Source organism: Prunus avium, chromosome 6, assembly GCF_965620075.1.
Source record: "Prunus avium chromosome 6, drPruAviu1.hap1.1, whole genome shotgun sequence".
Taxonomy (NCBI): Eukaryota; Viridiplantae; Streptophyta; class Magnoliopsida; order Rosales; family Rosaceae; genus Prunus; species Prunus avium.
In genome coordinates, this window is record NC_142289.1 from 32,571,525 (window position 1) to 32,588,230 (window position 16,706).

A 16,706-nucleotide genomic window follows, 5' to 3' on the forward strand; every position below is an offset into this window, starting at 1 on the left:
ATCTTCATGGCAAACACCACCAACCAGGAAAGCAACATAGCAGCCCACAATATTTTTGACTTTGCTCGAATCTTTACATTTTCCTTCTCCACCCTATCAATCTTCCTCAGCAAACCAGGTATCAAAGACTTTGAATGCTCACACATTTCTGCATCAAACCACTGAAAAAGCTACATCCTTTTTCACCACTTCCCTGTATCAACCAAGAACAATGACTGAAACCCTAAACCATTTGATCAATGACTGAAAATTTCATCAATAACAACTCTATCAATTTGTGATGCCCAAAACAATGACTGAAAATTTGATCTTAAACATTCTTACCTTTGACTTTGGCCAGACTAGAAATCTCCATCCTGGGTTTGAAGGGGTCCACAAAGTCTTCATCGGTGCTAACTTCCCACAATGACACCATTGGGCATGCCTTGCTTCTCCTCTTTCCATCTCGTCTTCAATTCAGTCAGTATTCACACAGAGAAGAACCAGCTGAACCTCCAAATCTAAAATCCCCCTTCCCCCTTTTCTCCCAAATCTTGCTACCCCTTCCCCCTTTCCCAAATCCGAACTCCACTCAGAAATTCATAAACCCTAATATTCTACTCAAGAATCTCCCAATTTCGAACTCCACCTCAGAGTTTTATGAACCCGTGATTTCTTCTCCAGATTCTCCAAAATTCGAACCCCACCTCAAATTTTGCAAAAGCCCAAGCCTTCTTCTCTAAATCTCCCCTTCTCACCCAAATACCCTTTTCCCCCTTTTCTGAAACTCGAAAACCTTTTTTCTCCAATGTTAAGCGACTAAAACGAAGTGGGGCCCAACGCTCATAACGGAACGTCTATAATATTGACGGAACGGGTAACTTGAGACTGTTTTTAAAAGTATGGGGGGTATTTTGAGACGTTTCGAAACACGGGTGGTAATCTGAGACAAGTTTGAAATCACAGGGGGCATGTACATAAATAAGCCATATATTATTAAAAGTATTTTTTTTTTAATTTAATTTAATATGGGTATAATTAAAAAATTAAACAAACTTTGTTTTACATCCCAATCATTGTAAAATGAGTGCAAAACAGCAAAACCAAAAGTCTTTCTCTCTCCTTTCAAAACAAAAAAATAAAGTCCGCTCTCTTCTATCAAAACCAATATAAACTCCACAAAATAAATAAATTCTCGCGCCATTCAGACCAAAAACCAAACCATTTCGTGGTCGGTAGGACTAGGAGGAAAAAAAAAAAAGGCTCATGATATATCATACGGCCAAAAACTAAACGAAACGGAGGAATTTCTTATCGAAGTTTAGAACTTTAGAGAAAGTAAGTGTTTGTCGAATTCATGGTAACACAGACTTGAGCTTTCTCAAGGAAACCAGTTGGAGCGATGCTGAAGATAATCAAATCTACAACTGCTGCTGCGGCTTCTTCTTCTTCTTGCTGGAGCTGGAGAGGTATGCCTTGTCTTCACTCTAACTCCACTCTTGTTGTTTTCCTCAACAATTACTTTGCTTTCTTTCATTCTCAACCTTCTAAACCAATCAAATCTAGAAGCACCCAACTCAAGCAGCTAGTGAGAGACTTACCCAATATCACTAATCTTGGGGATGCTTTCAATGTGTTCGATAGAATGCTTCAAATGCGTCCTCTGCCTTCTGTTGCCCCTTTCAATCAAATCTTGATTCAACTTGCGAAATTGAAACATTATTCGGCCGTCATATCTTTGTACAACCAAATGGGTATGTCGGGAATTGAACCTGATGGTTATACTCTAAACATTCTCATTAATTGCCATTGCCATTTGAACCAAATGGGGTTTAGTTTATCTGTCTTGGGAAATTTCTTCAAACTTGGTCTTAAACCAAAAGTCTCTACCTTCACCACTCTAATCAACGGCTTTCTTCTCAAGAATAGTGTGGCGGAGGCGGCAGGAATTTTCAACAAAATGATTGTGGGAGGTAATTGTCAGCCTGATGTGGTTACTTATGGCACACTAGTAAAGGGCTTTTGCATGAAAGGTAACAACAGTGCTGCTATTCAGTTGCTTAGGAAGATGGAGGAAGGAGCTTGCAAGCCTGGCCTAGTTGTCTATAGCACAATCATCGACAGTCTTTGTAAGGATGCACTAGTTGATGATGCATTCAACCTCTTCTCAGAAATGATGTGCAATGGTATTGCCCCGAATGTCATTACCTATACATCCTTGATTCATGGAGTTTGCAAATTAGGCGAGTGGAAAGAAGCTACAAGGTTGTTGAATGAAATGGTTAGTAAAAATATCTATCCAAATATGCACACATTCAGTGTCTTGGTAGACACACTTTGTAAGGAGGGGATGGTCGTGGAAGCAGAAGGTGTGGTTGAAATAATGATTCAAAGAGATATTGAACCTAATACGGTTACGTACAATTCACTAATGGATGGTTACTGTTAGCGAGGAAGAATGGACAAAGCGAAAAAGGTTTTTGAACTAATGCTTAGCAAGGGCTCCATGGTTGATGCTTTTAGTTATAACATATTGATAAACGGATTTTGTAAGCATAAGATGATGGATGAGGCCATGATGCTTCTTGGGGAAATGTCTCATAAAGGGCTTGTTCCAGATACCGTTACTTATAATACTGTTGTGGACGGTTGTTGCAAAATGGGCAAAATACGTGATGCACAACAGCTGTTCTCTAAGATGCAAGCTTGTGGCCAACTTCCAAATGTTCAAACTTATGCTATTCTACTGGATGGCCTGTGTAAAAACCGACAACTTTCTACAGCAATCCAATTGTTTAGAGAGATGGAAGGCAAGAAGTTGGATGTAAATATTGTGATTTACACTATTCTTATCGAGGGTTTGTGCATAGCTGGGAAAATTGAATCTGCAAGGGTTCTCTTTCGTGGGTTACCATCAAAAGGACTTCAACCAAATGTGAGGACATATAACATCATGATTAGTGGACTCTGTATTGGGGGCCTGACAAGTGATGCAGAAAAGCTGCTAACCGAAATGGAAGAGAAAGGTTGTGCTCCAGATGGTTGGACCTATAACATAATTATTCGAGGGTTCATCAATAACAATGAGACAGTAAGGTCGATGGGACTTATTCAACAAATGGTGGAAAGGGGTTTCTCTGCAGATGCATCAACTACAGAATTGATAGTTGATTTATTGTGTAAAGATAAAGTGGATCCAGCATTGTTGCCATTGATAAAAAGAGAATTATGAAGGTAACTTGCCTCTTCAAAACTTGAAACACATCTTCTTCGGACTATCACATTAAACATTGAAACTGCCAGATGATTTCACTGAACTTTTGGTCTGAATGATTGTTGATGAGGAACCTTGTCTGATATGACCTTTGGACCTGATTAACTTTTAAGCATAAGCATAGATACAACAAAACCTCATTAAAACTAACAAGTCTTGATTATATTCTTATAGTCCTGTGTTACTTGCAGAAAGTTTACTTGCATGATTATCACCCTGACCTTAGCTCTCTTATAATAACTTGTTCAGTTCCAAATTTTAGCTGGGTTGTTGCGTTCAAGGAATTTGCACACCCTGCAATGGAGCTTTTCTCTGCATTGGATACAGTAGGACCAACCTTATTTCTTGCAACTGCCATGTTTGGTTTTGTGTTTCAAATGACTTCTTTAATCACAGAGAAAGAACTAAAGCTTCAACAGGTGATGGCTTTAAGCAGCTTTAAGTTAATGCATAACACTGTTCAGTTAAATGGCTTTAACTATTACTAGCCTCGCTGTTATTTTGCAGAATCAATTAATTATCTAGTGTTTTATTTGTTTCGCCAAGCAGGCAATGACAATGATGGGTCTTTATGATTCTGCATACTGGTTCTCATGGCTCACATGGGAGGGAATCATAACACTTCTCTCATCACTTTTCATCGTTCTCTTCAGAATGATGTTTCAGTTTGATTTTTTCCTTAAGAACAATTTTCTGGTCTTGTTCCTTGTCTTCTTTCTTTTCCAACTCAATATGGTAAGACTTTTTCTTGCAAATTTGCAATTACTTGTTTTAATTCATTCTGATTTATGTTTTTCAACAAGCCTCTTGGTTTTATCATAAGTTCATAACCTCTGATCCTTCCTCCCTAACATTTCATGCCAGCTTGGTTTTGCCTTTATGTTGTCAGCCTTCATAAGCAAGTCATCTCCATCCACAACTGTGGGTTTCTCCATATTTATTGTTGGTTTTATGACCCAGGCAAGATTCCTCAGTTCAAGATTTATATATTAGGGATTGTTGGTTCAATGGTGCTAACAGAATCCATTTTGTCATTGCAGCTTGTTACAGCATTTGGATTTCCCTATTCTGATAGCATCTCCAGAACCTATCGAATCCTCTGGTCATTATTCCCACCTAATCTTCTTGCCAAAGCTCTGCAGATACTCGCTGGTGTAACATCCAATCCTCTAGATATTGGGGTTAACTGGAGTAGAAGAACAAAAGTGTGCACTAATGATGATGACTGTGCTATAACAATTGTATGTAAACACATTGATCCTCAAACTCAAAACATTTATGATAGGTTATTAGTCCTTTGGACACCAAAACCAAAAAAAAGTTTTATATATATGCCCAGTTCCACAATACATATTACAACCATTCGGAGACCAAATAATACACAAGGTCCAACAAATACTGGAGAGGCTAGAATGAGGAGGATGAGTGAGGAGGTTATTTGAGGAGGTGAAATCTCACCATCAACAACTAAAAACAAAGTACATGGGGGGGTGCATTGGGGGGTCCACACCCCTTTTGATGGTGAGATAGGCCTCCTCAAATAGCCTCCTCACTATAAACCCTCATTATAGAAGCTCCCCAACAAATACACAGCAAAATAAACGGGCAAAAAAAAAAACAAGAGAATCAACAGCCCAAGACAGAGAGGGATGCCCAAGCACGCAGAATTGTGCCAAATTAATTTTAACATATATGGGTCTTGCCTGGCCTCAACAAAATAGTCTCCCTCCCCAATGGATGAGGCAACAAGCAAGGCAATATCGCCCTCATGGGTTTGGCAAGGTTATATTTCTTTATATATATATATATATATATATATATATAAAGAAATACTATTATGTGGACGTCCGGATGTTATTATCATATAAATATCATGTATTTTCTACTACATCTCCCTATTTTCTTTCCTATTTATAATGGCATCTACACGGTAATAATGTGCGGACATCTGGATGAGAAAATAATATATATATATATATATATATATATATATATATATAATAAATGGTTTGGATTAGTGAAATATAATACGGAGTGGGCCCTATAAGGGAGGGTGTCCCTCAATGGAAGCTCTCTATATATATAGAGTCCTCTTTTATTGAGGGACACCCTTTAGGGTCCCATACGAATTTTTTTTTTTCAACGATCCAAACAGTCTATTATTCAAATCTTCATTCATAGATCATCCTTACAAATTGAAAATCATTGATAATTGGAATCAACAAAATATACGAACACGGTGCTTCAAGAAAAAAACTATAATAACAACCATCTAATTATGTGGTAAAATGGTTTTAGATTCAAGTATTTTTTTTGCAGATATGATCTTTGAGGAAATATCTAAAAACTAGGCGTTCGGATTATTGAAATACAGTGCATAATGGGGCCTATAAGTGTGTCCCTCAATTGAAACTATATATATATATTGGACATTCATCCATATAATAAAATTTTCAATTATTAAAAATATAAAAAATTAATAAATGTCTTGATCATTTGTCTAATTTCTTGGATGAACAAACTTTTGATAAGGCAAATGTTAAAGCTAAAGTGCCACAAAAGTCACCAAAGTACAAATTTGCCTAAAAAGTTTGCCTATAATTTAAGAGATGTTCTAAGGAATAAAGTATTATATGACATAGTTCTGAGAAAAAAATTTTAAAAAAAATAAAACTGAAAAAATAAAAACAAGTGATTTGACTTATAGAGAAACGAACAATTGTATCTTTATTTGCACTTTTAATTAATTAATTAATGTAGGCATCCACCTGCTTCTTCAGACTCAATTGATTAGCCAAAAAATGTCTAGTTTAAGAGAGATCTCTGAACCAAGCATTTGCCTTGGAGCTTCGTGCGGTCAAATGGGATGTCCTGTGGCTCATGTCGATCTTAAAAAAAATTGTATCTTTGTGAATTTTAAAGTTCATTCGAAATAGATATCAATTAAATAATCACATATGCACACAATGGAAACCTTACTTAAATGAACACTGCATTCAAATTCAAGTTCAAAGATGAGAAGAACTAAAGATTGGTCAAAGAATCACATATACACACAATGGTTAAACTACGTCATTCGATGGAGAGATTATAGAATACTACGACAGTACAATCAAGTGATACATTTTGTACACATATTATAATATAAGTAGATATTTATAAATATTATTCCCTAAAATGAGGAAAAATAAACCCTATCGTCCACCTATATTATAACACGTGTACAAAATGTACCACATAACCGTATTACCATAGTATTCTATAATTTCTCCATTCAATAGGTTGACCTTCCAAAAAATAATAAAAGTCTTTGAGATAATTTGTTTTAAATCACATAACTTTTTTTATATTAACCATTAAATTTCATTTTAACACTAATTTCTCTCAACATGAGAACTGGAAAAATTCTTTATTTTATTTTACGTAGGTTACTCTTGATGTAGTAGAGACCGTGTTGAGTCCGAGGATTAGAGCATGTGGCTATGAACCATATTGTTTGGAATTCAAATCTCTTCTCGCCCACAATTGATCACAGTGTTAATAAAATTATATACTTTTAAATGGTAAGGAGTAAAGAGTCATTTCAGTAATAATATACTTTGAATCATTATTACTTAAGTTCCAAGTAACTGGTTTCTGTGCTCCACGTAAGACTTGTGTACATCACATAGCGTCGTCTCGTCTACCGTTATGAATTTTACAATGACACTTCTGCCCTCAAGAATGGTAGAGTGAATTGAACAAAGCTCCTAATTTCATTTGCAATACAAATGGAATTAACTAATCAATTCGTAAAACATTTTGTAATACAAGGTTCATTACGCAAAATGATTTAAAATTTTCGCCAACTAACTCTTGGTCTAATTGTATTTCTCTTTCCAACATTGAAAGATGTCCTAAATTTAACCAAGGTGGTTGGTGTGAGTGGTTCGGCACTCTCATTTCTTAAAAGAGGTCAGGGGTTCGATCCCTACTCTTGTACGGAGTCACCACTTTGCCCAGCACTTTACCCCTTATGGACCGACCCGGTGTGAGCGGGGATTAGTCTGGGTTATGGTTAAGGCTTAAAGGTGCCACTCATAGTTGGGGCCCATCCAGGACCACCTCGTGATTCAGACCAAAAAAAAAAAAAAAATCCTAAATTTGAAATCCCAAACTTATTGATAACAAAAAGAAAAATCCAATAATATTTTTTGTATTTTCATTTTTTTTAAATAAATTTTTTTTTTCACTTAAACATTTCATCACTCATATATATATATATAATTTTAAAAAAATCCATTTGATCACCCAAGGGGTTAATGACCTATTCCGCACATAAACCAACACGAAAGGTCAAATAATTTACCCAAAAAAACACAAAAAGTCAATTTTGAACAAAATAAGATAATAATATTAATAATAAAAAAACAGCGCGAAATATCACCAACATTTCTCAGGCGCCTTTGACCAAACACCAAACAATCTCACAACATTTGGCAGAAAGTCTCCGGCCGTCCCTCGTGGAGACGAACCTTCTTGTCCTAAAACAAGCGAAGCTCAGTGGTAAATCCGTAAATTCCACCTAAACCCAAGGCTAATTTGGGAATTCATCATCACCTGCCAAAACTCAACGCGTAAAACCGCGCCCTCTGAAACAGAACTGAACCAGTCCACTGAAAATCAGTATAAAGCATAAAGCTTCCCCCAATCCCCCCACACAAACTCTCAATTCAAAAGTCCACAGCAAAAGCTCAGAGAAGCCATGGCATTACGCAGCGGTTTTCCGCTGCTGCACCAGCAATTCAAGGCTCTGTTCAGGAAGAACCTCCTGCTCTCATGGCGGAACAAGAGGGCTACATTTCTCCAGCTCTTCTCGTCCTTCATCTTCATCTTCCTCATCTTCTGCATCCAGAAAGCGATCGAGGCTCGAAACGCGTCGTCCACGTCGTACAAGAGCGTCACCGATCCTCCATCTCTGGTTTCGCTGCCGATCCCGCCGTGCGAGGACAAGTACTACATCAAAACGCCGTGCTTTGACTTCGTGTGGAGCGGAGATGGGAGCGCTAGGATTCAGAGAATCGTCAGTGCTATCATGGATAATAATCCCGGCAGGCCCATTCCTGCGAGCAAGGTAAGGAGGGATTTGGATTATTGCTGTGTAGAGCTTGGTGTTGTGTTTGGTTGTCGAGAAAATGGGGGAGAAAGTGTTCGGGGCCGTTTTTCTTTTTCTTTTGATTCTGTTTTGTTTGTTTTACTTGGGGAAATGATAACCGTCCGCATTAGTTAGCCACGTCAGCAATGTGGTCTTCGTTGGATTTAGACTAAAGGCATATAATTTGTTTATTTTTACCATAGGCTTAGAATTTTTTACCAAGGGCACACGGCCCATTTCCAGTTACTTGAAAATAAACTGTTCCACTTTGGGCTTGAATTTGATTCTGACTCTGCAAATTGATTTTGCTACAGCATCAATCTGATTGTTTTCTCTCCAGCAGTTTTATTGTTAGCTCATTTAAGTATATATGTAGCATGCATAATACTGATTTTGGTGATGGTATTGTGTTGCCTGAGCTTGGGATATGAGGGATCTGGGTGATGACAAATTGCTGGCATTGGCTTTTCAGATTTTAGAGGATATATGCTTTACTTGATGCACATGTAAGAATGAAAAGCCAATGCCACCTAGTGCAGGGCTGTTGATTACTCAAGCCTCCATGTAAAACCCCAACAAAGATAAATGATACGCCCTTTTGACCTGATAACCTTTTAAGACTAAACAATGCAAAAATGCCTTAGAAACCTTGTCCGGTATGACCTTTGGACCTGATTAACTTTCAAGCATAAGCATAGATGCAACAAAACCTCATTAAAACTAAGAAGTCTTGATTATATTCATATTCAGTTATGAATTTTTGTTTATATTTCGAATATGGTGGTGACATTTGATATCTTAAGATTGAATTGTTACCATCATTGAGAATCAAAATTTTGGGGTTTGGTTGTTGAAAAATTGAGGCTAAAAGGGGGGAAGGGGGAGAAAAAATTCAAAATGTTAAATCTCATTTATTTATGCTTCACTTAAATAGGTTGGTTCACTGAGTTGCATTAAGTTTCTTTCTTTTGCATTGTTTGTTACTGTTAGGGTGCTTTTGGTTCATGGGAAATGGGGCTTGGGAAAGGGAAATCACAATTGGGTGTGAGAAAGTCTGAATAACAAATATCATGTAATAACTCTTGTCGTGCCTTTTATTTCTGCAGGTCAAATCGTTTAGAACAACAGCTGAAGTGGATGCATGGCTGTATAGTAATCCAATGTATTGCCCAGGAGCGTTGCATTTTATGGAAAGAAACGCCACTGTTATTAGCTATGGCATACAGACTAATTCTACTCCTGTTGCAAAACGAGGGCAATATGAAGATCCTACTTTCAAATTTCAAATTCCGCTTCAGATTGCTGCAGAGCGTGAAATTGCTCGGTCTCTGATTGGAGGTATTAGGCTTTGTTTCTTAAAGTCCTGTGTTACTTGCAGAAAGTTTACTTGCATGATTACCACCCTGACCTTAGCTCTCATATAATGACTTGTTCAGTTCCAAATTTTAGCTGGGTTGTTGCGTTCAAGGAATTTGCACACCCTGCAATGGAGCTTTTCTCTGCATTGGATACAGTAGGACCAACCTTTTTTCTTGCAACTGCCATGTTTGGTTTTGTGTTTCAAATGACTTCTTTGATCACAGAGAAAGAACTAAAGCTTCGACAGGTGATGGCTTTAAGCAGCTTTAAGTTAATGCATAACACTGTCCAGTTAAATGGCTATTACTATTACTAGCCTTGCTGTTCTTTTGCAGAATCAATTAATTATCTGGTGTTTTATTTGTTTCGCCAAGCAGGCAATGACAATGATGGGTCTTTATGATACTGCGTACTGGTTCTCATGGCTCACATGGGAGGGAATCATTACACTACTCTCATCACTTTTCATCGTTCTTTTCGGAATGATGTTTCAGTTTGATTTTTTCCTAAAGAACAATTTTGCGGTCTTGTTCCTTGTCTTCTTTCTTTTCCAACTCAATATGGTAAGACTTCTTCTTGCAAGTTTGCGATTACTTTTTTTAATTCATTCTAATTCTTTCTGATTTATGTTTTTAAATAAGCCTCTTGGTTTTATTCATAACCTCTGATCCTTCCTCTCTAACATTTCATGCCAGCTAGGTTTTGCCTTTATGTTGTCGGCCTTCATAAGCAAGTCATCTTCATCCACAACTGTGGGTTTCTCCATATTTATTGTTGGTTTTATGACCCAGGCAAGATTCCTCAGTTCAAGATTTATATATTAGGAATTGTTGGTTCAATGGTACTAACAGAATCCATTTTGTCATTGCAGCTTGTTACAGCATTTGGATTTCCCTATTCTGATAGCATCTCCAGTCCCTTTCGAAGCCTCTGGTCATTATTCCCACCTAATCTTCTTGCCAAAGCTCTACAGATACTCGCTGGTGCAACATCCACTCCTCAAGATATTGGGGTTAGCTGGAGTAGAAGAACAAAGTGTGCACCAAATGATGATGACTGTGTTATAACAATTGTATGTAAACACATTGATCCTCAAACTCAAAACATTTACGATAGGTTATTAGTCCTTTTGATTAGTTCGTAATTATAATATTCTGATTTGAACTTTGATAGAATGACATTTGTATATGGCTGGTGGCCACATTCTTCCTCTGGTTTGTATTGGCTATCTACTTCGATAATATCATCCCAAACGTATCTGGTGTGAGAAAATCAGTGTTTTACTTTTTGAAGCCTGGGTACTGGATAGGGAAAGGTGGAAACAAAGTAGAAGGTAAAAATAAGACTGGAATGCAGATTGCGTGTGAGTTTCCCTTGTTGGATATTACTTGATGCTTTTTTTCCTCTTTTTCATAGAGGGTGGCATTTGCAGTTGCATAGGTTCAGTTCCACCACAGGAGCAACTTACTCCAGATGATGAAGATGTCCTTGAAGAGGAGAACATTGTAAAACAACAAACTAGGGAAGGCATAATCGATCCGAACATTGCAGTTCAGATACGTGGCCTTGTAAAGACATATCCTGGGACCACAAATATTGGTTGCTGTAGATGCAAGAGGACTTCACCTTACCATGCCCTCAAGGTAAAGAACCTTTTCTGACTTTTAGTTCTCAGTGAAAGTTGAGAGATTAAAAGGACTTCTCCTTCAATCACTTAGCTTCCTAGAGGAATACCCCTTTAAGCTAAAATGATTGATATTTCATGATTTTCATCAGCTGTCATTAATATTATAACACTTGAGACAAAAAGTATAATGCAGACACAGCATATATGTTCGGGTTTTTTTTTAATTAATAATAACAATGGATTTCTTTTGAACAACCTTCAGGGTTTATGGGTGAACTTTTCCAAGGATCAGTTATTTTGTTTACTTGGACCCAATGGAGCTGGGAAAACCACGGCCATTAATTGTCTGACTGGCATCACACCGGTGACTGGCGGAGATGGTAATAGTATCATTATTTTTGAGTTCATGAATAAAAAATTCTCTGATGAAATCAGTATGGATATGATAAATTGTGAACTGTCTTGATAACAGCATTGATTTATGGATATTCTGCCCGAAGCTCTGTTGGCATGGCAAAAATTAGAAAAATGATTGGAGTTTGTCCGCAGGTGATCTGCTCTCCCTCCCTACACACATATGAGCATGTATATGAATGTCTGTACTTCAAGTGTATGCAAGTTACGTAGTTGTCATCATGATGCTTCAACTCATTGATAAATTTAGAGTTAACTTGTCCATATGTTGCCTATGTTCACAGTTTGACATTCTGTGGGATGCATTGTCTGGGCAAGAGCACCTCCACCTGTTCGCTAGTATTAAAGGCCTATCCCCAGCTTCAATCAAATCAGTATGTGCTATGCTAATTATTCAAGGAGTAATTCGTCCCTATCACTGGTTGTATACCACTGATGATAGGGCAGAAAATTTCCTGCATGCTTTCTACTTTGCAAATGTTTGAACTCTGGGATTATAATCTTTCATTTTTGTCCCCATGCTTTATGAGCTCAAGCAAGCAGAAAAACTGTTTGTTCATGTATAAGATGAATGCTCCTTCTCAAATGTAGGTTGCTAAGAAGTCCTTGGCAGAGGTGAGGCTCACTGAGGCAGCCAAAATGAGAGCTGGGAGTTACAGTGGAGGAATGAAACGTCGCCTGAGTTTTGCAATAGCCCTTATTGGTGATCCAAAGTTAGTCATCTTGGATGAACCGGTATGGAAATTATAAACTTTTCCCTGTATTCGTATTAAAATAAAATTTATTAAAATATGAGGAAGATCATTATGTTGCATTACTTATGAAGAATAACATGGGTGCTTATATGGGACACCAAGACATAAATCTCTATGAAGATTAGCCTTGAATTAAGCTAATCAGACAATAAGCCTCAAATTCAGCTACATGCCTAATAATCAGAACTTAATTTAAGCTACAAATCAGCCATTGAACTAAATGACCAATAATCAGCCTATGCCAACAAGAGAGTAAATCTAGACGCTCTGTTTATGTGTTTTAGTTTATGATCTGCAGACAACTGGTATGGATCCAATAACTAGAAGACATGTATGGGACATCATAGAGGATGCCAAAAAAGGGCGGGCAATTGTCCTAACCACTCACTCAATGGAAGAAGCTGACATTTTAAGTGACAGGATTGGAATAATGGCAAAGGGTAGGCTCCGTTGCATTGGAACTTCAATCAGGCTGAAGTCACGGTTTGGGACTGGTTTTATTGCTAATGTTAGCTTCACTGGAAGCACCAATGGACAAAGTCCTCCAAACAGTGATGCAGTTGCTACACCTCACCATGAGGCAGTGAAGCAGTTCTTTAAACATGTATGATAATTTCGAAAGTGATTTAAACATTTTTTTTTAATGCATACAAAGGTTAATTTCTAACATGGGAAATGTTTTGACAGCATTTGGATGTTTTACCAAAAGAAGAGAACAAATCCTTTCTGACTTTTGTTATTCCTCACGACAGAGAGGGGCTTTTGAAGGTAATCATTTCACTTTCTAGTATATCTGTTATAGCAACTTTTTCTTTTCAAGGTAATTACAGTTGTTTTTATACTGAAACTTGATGGAAGAAGGATGGCACAATGTCTAATTCTCGTAGGTTGTGGCTAATAAAATGAATTTGAAAACTCTCATGTTACTCTCTATTTGCGGGAGAAGGAAGATGTTATGTTGAAACCAATATATTTGATTATTTGATAATAAAATCGTGTAATGCAGCTTATGTTTTTGGTTTCGTTAGCTTGGAGGACACATGTAATTGCCAAGATGGTATACGTGTTTTCATATATTTTGTAAATCTTCTGCAGAATTTTTTTGCGGAGCTACAAGACGGACAAAGTGAATTCGGTATATCAGACATCCAACTTGGTCTTACAACTCTAGAAGAAGTTTTCTTGAATATTGCAAAGCAGGCAGAGCTAGAAACTGCCACAGCTGAGGGGAGGTTGGTCACTCTCACTTTAACATCCGGAGCCTCAGTCGAGGTAAGCTCAATTCCTTTCTCTTTATATCATTCTGTAGTGAGATACATAAGCAATGGCAATAAAATCACGTGTGATTTCATGTTTTCTTGTTTTTCTCTTATTGTATCTCAATGATTATGCAGATACCAGTCGGAGCTAGGTTTGTGGGGATTCCAGGTACAGAATCTGCAGAGAATCCAAGAGGGATTATGGTAGAAGTTTACTGGGAGCAAGATGATTCCGGTGCCCTCTGCATATCTGGCCACTCACCTGAAACTCCAATACCTCCTAATGTTGAACCAATGCCTTCTTCAGCTGCAACCTCGCGCAGAAACTCGATAGGCCGGTCACGACCGGTTCATGGAATTGTCATTCACCCCAATCAAATCAGTAGCACAAGTCCTCATTGACACTGTTAGTTATTAAGATACCAGAGGTACATAACTTTTGTACATTTACTGAGTACCCCACTGGAAGCACATAGCCACTTATAGTTCCTTAAATAATCTATTCAGAAATTTTACAGAAGTTTGTAATTTATTGAGAATCTTGTTACACACACTACTTCATTGCTTGTTTCTTTATGTATGTTTTGTTCTTGAAGTATAGGCCAGTACCCCAATTATATTAAGAAAATTTCAAAATCTAGAAGCAGCCCTTAAATTTTTAATTGGTTAGGTGACATGTTGGCCATTTTTTCTTTTCTTAGAAAACAATTGGAAAGTTCATGTTGTCTTTCTAAAGTCAACCAAGAAACCAAAGGCGGCTTAGTCAACATATGACGATGAATTCAAACTTGGAACTTTTGTCCATTATTAAAGACCCTTGACATTTTGGCCGCCTTCAGATTACACAATGACCCTTACATTTTCTATTCGCCATCTGCCTCTACAAAACTAGTTGTGATTTATACGAATAATATCCCAAGGAAGTCGCAGAGATCCATGGAGTCCGGTTCAGAGCTCCCAAGCGAAGTTATATGCTTTCAGATACTTGCCAGGCTGCCGGTCAAGTCCCTCATGCGCTTCAAATGCGTTTGCAAGTCTTGGTCCTCTCTCAACCGCAACCCTTCATTTGTCAATGCCCATCGAAACTTCCACCGGAACAACCACACTCAGCTCCTCCTCACCACCTGGGACGAAGCCATGCTGCAGCAGACCTTCTTCTCCATACAAATCAAACAAGGAAGTCCAACGCTCGTTATCCGCCTTCTAGACCTTCCAACACCACCAACCAAGAATGGTGAACGTCTCTACAATGCACTGAGTGTCAATGGCTTAGTCTGTCTTTACCTTTCTAACCTAGTGTTTCCCAATCGAACCGACCATAACCATCCCGTTCGAATACTCAACCCGTGCACTCGAGAGTCTATAATTCTTCCTCATGATTCACCTGCATACAGCGCCATCCACCTTACACACCACTTCGGGTTCAGTCCTCTTACGAACGAGTATAAGGTTCTTCAAGTGAAAAGGTTTCCGCCTCTAAATTCTATAGAGGATATGAGCTTCATGTTCAGGATTTTCAAATTAGGTACAAGTTCATGGAGGAGAATAGAGGTAGACCTTAATGATCTCCCTTTCGATCTGCTCAAGTGCCAGTTTGACAGGAGAAGTGTGTGCGCTCATGGAGCCATACATTGGATGCACACGTCAACCCAGAACATTATAGCAGTTTTCGACCTTGAAGACGAGAGATTCAGAGCCATCCCACTTCCTGAAGATTATAACTATGGCATCCATGGTATCAAGAATACCCTTGGGTACATAGTTGAACTGGATGGGTGTTTGGCTCTAATGGGTGACAGGCACCTGATGCAACAGAACATGATGGAGTTATGGATTTTGAAGGACTACGAAAACCAGGTTTGGGTTAAGGAGACCATCACATTTCCCATTTATTGGGGGGACTTAGGGTACCCTGTCCCTTTGTATACGATTCACACTGGTGAGCTGCTTCTGCAATCTTCAAGATTACTTAGGCAGGACCCTGCACAAGTGAAAGTGTTCTTTTACAACATGGAGAGTAAAAGTTTCAGAAGTGAAATTGTTTCGCCACAGTTGAGAGTCTCGGATCATCTTCTGTTGAAGTTGCTTGTTGGTTGTGGTGGTGATAGCATTGTCCCCTTAAGATGAGAGATGGCCTAATTGCATCATCTAATTCTAAGCTTCAATTCAATGGTTGGTTATCTTCTATAAAATTTGAAATTTCAACTTGGTGATGTTTTACCTTCACACTATTTGTCATGTTACTCTCCTTTTGCTCTACTTCTTCATTTCTCTCTCATTCACTACTTTAATGAAGACTGCAAACTAGAGAGTAATTACATTAATTATGGAATAATTTCATACATTTAGAGTTTAAAATGTCATCATCATTATGTTATACATTTCTTTGTAAAGGTTTTTGGTATTTTGAAATTAAAAATTAAAAATTTCAAAATCATACGCTCTAAAATTCCTGAAAATACTGTCAGAGCATTATTTGCTAGTGGTTTAGAGTTCGATTTTCGTTTCTCACTTCTTAGTTGGTTTGCAGGGTGTAGGGCAGTGATTGTGGAAACAAAAAAAAAGGAGTAACCATTATAGTAATACAAAAGTTAAATAGATGAATAATAGAAAAAGACTTCTTCGTCGTTCATCCTTTCTACTTGCTAAGTTGCCAACCCAATTTGAAGTACATCTTCTCTTGTTATAGAATAAGGGCCAATGCAAAAAAGCACAGTAACTATGTATTGACACTGACGAGGAATATAAAATCACTGAGTAAATGTTTGTTTTCTTGTTTTACTCTTCAAAGTTTTAAACAAATTCAACAAGCGACTAAACCAAAGCAGATTTAGTTTCAATCTGTCTTGCTCTTGACTTCCTTCTGATAAAAAAACTATGAACTTTAGATTTCCCATCCACCATC

The 16,706-nt window shown here is 37.8% G+C and overlaps 4 protein-coding genes across 4 annotated transcripts; all 4 read left to right on the plus strand.

The window, feature by feature from the left end:
* The first annotated feature begins 1,381 nt into the window (after positions 1 to 1,381).
* On the plus strand, positions 1,382 to 2,445 carry LOC110752744 (uncharacterized). The gene has a single exon (XM_088253976.1). It carries the CDS (start codon positions 1,382 to 1,384, stop codon positions 2,426 to 2,428), a length of 1,047 nt encoding a protein of 348 aa, XP_088110102.1. The 3' UTR covers positions 2,429 to 2,445.
* On the plus strand, positions 2,427 to 4,585 carry LOC110752778 (uncharacterized). The gene is made up of 5 exons (XM_088253975.1): positions 2,427 to 3,213; positions 3,503 to 3,672; positions 3,803 to 3,988; positions 4,118 to 4,213; positions 4,294 to 4,585. The coding sequence occupies exon 1, from the start codon at positions 2,438 to 2,440 to the stop codon at positions 3,209 to 3,211; it is 774 nt and encodes a 257-aa protein (XP_088110101.1). The 5' UTR covers positions 2,427 to 2,437; the 3' UTR covers positions 3,212 to 3,213; positions 3,503 to 3,672; positions 3,803 to 3,988; positions 4,118 to 4,213; positions 4,294 to 4,585.
* A 3,117-nt stretch (positions 4,586 to 7,702) lies between these two features.
* On the plus strand, positions 7,703 to 14,396 carry LOC110752765 (ABC transporter A family member 2-like). The gene is made up of 16 exons (XM_021953491.2): positions 7,703 to 8,366; positions 9,494 to 9,725; positions 9,824 to 9,993; positions 10,124 to 10,309; positions 10,442 to 10,537; positions 10,618 to 10,818; positions 10,920 to 11,079; positions 11,163 to 11,389; positions 11,636 to 11,753; positions 11,846 to 11,922; positions 12,072 to 12,161; positions 12,379 to 12,522; positions 12,841 to 13,146; positions 13,230 to 13,310; positions 13,638 to 13,814; positions 13,937 to 14,396. Exons 1-16 carry the CDS (start codon positions 7,998 to 8,000, stop codon positions 14,201 to 14,203), a joined length of 2,901 nt encoding a protein of 966 aa, XP_021809183.1. The 5' UTR covers positions 7,703 to 7,997; the 3' UTR covers positions 14,204 to 14,396.
* A 140-nt stretch (positions 14,397 to 14,536) lies between these two features.
* Positions 14,537 to 16,704, plus strand: LOC110752766 (putative F-box protein At1g19160). The gene has a single exon (XM_021953493.2). The coding sequence runs from the start codon at positions 14,738 to 14,740 to the stop codon at positions 15,926 to 15,928; it is 1,191 nt and encodes a 396-aa protein (XP_021809185.1). The 5' UTR covers positions 14,537 to 14,737; the 3' UTR covers positions 15,929 to 16,704.
* Positions 16,705 to 16,706: the final 2 nt, after the last annotated feature.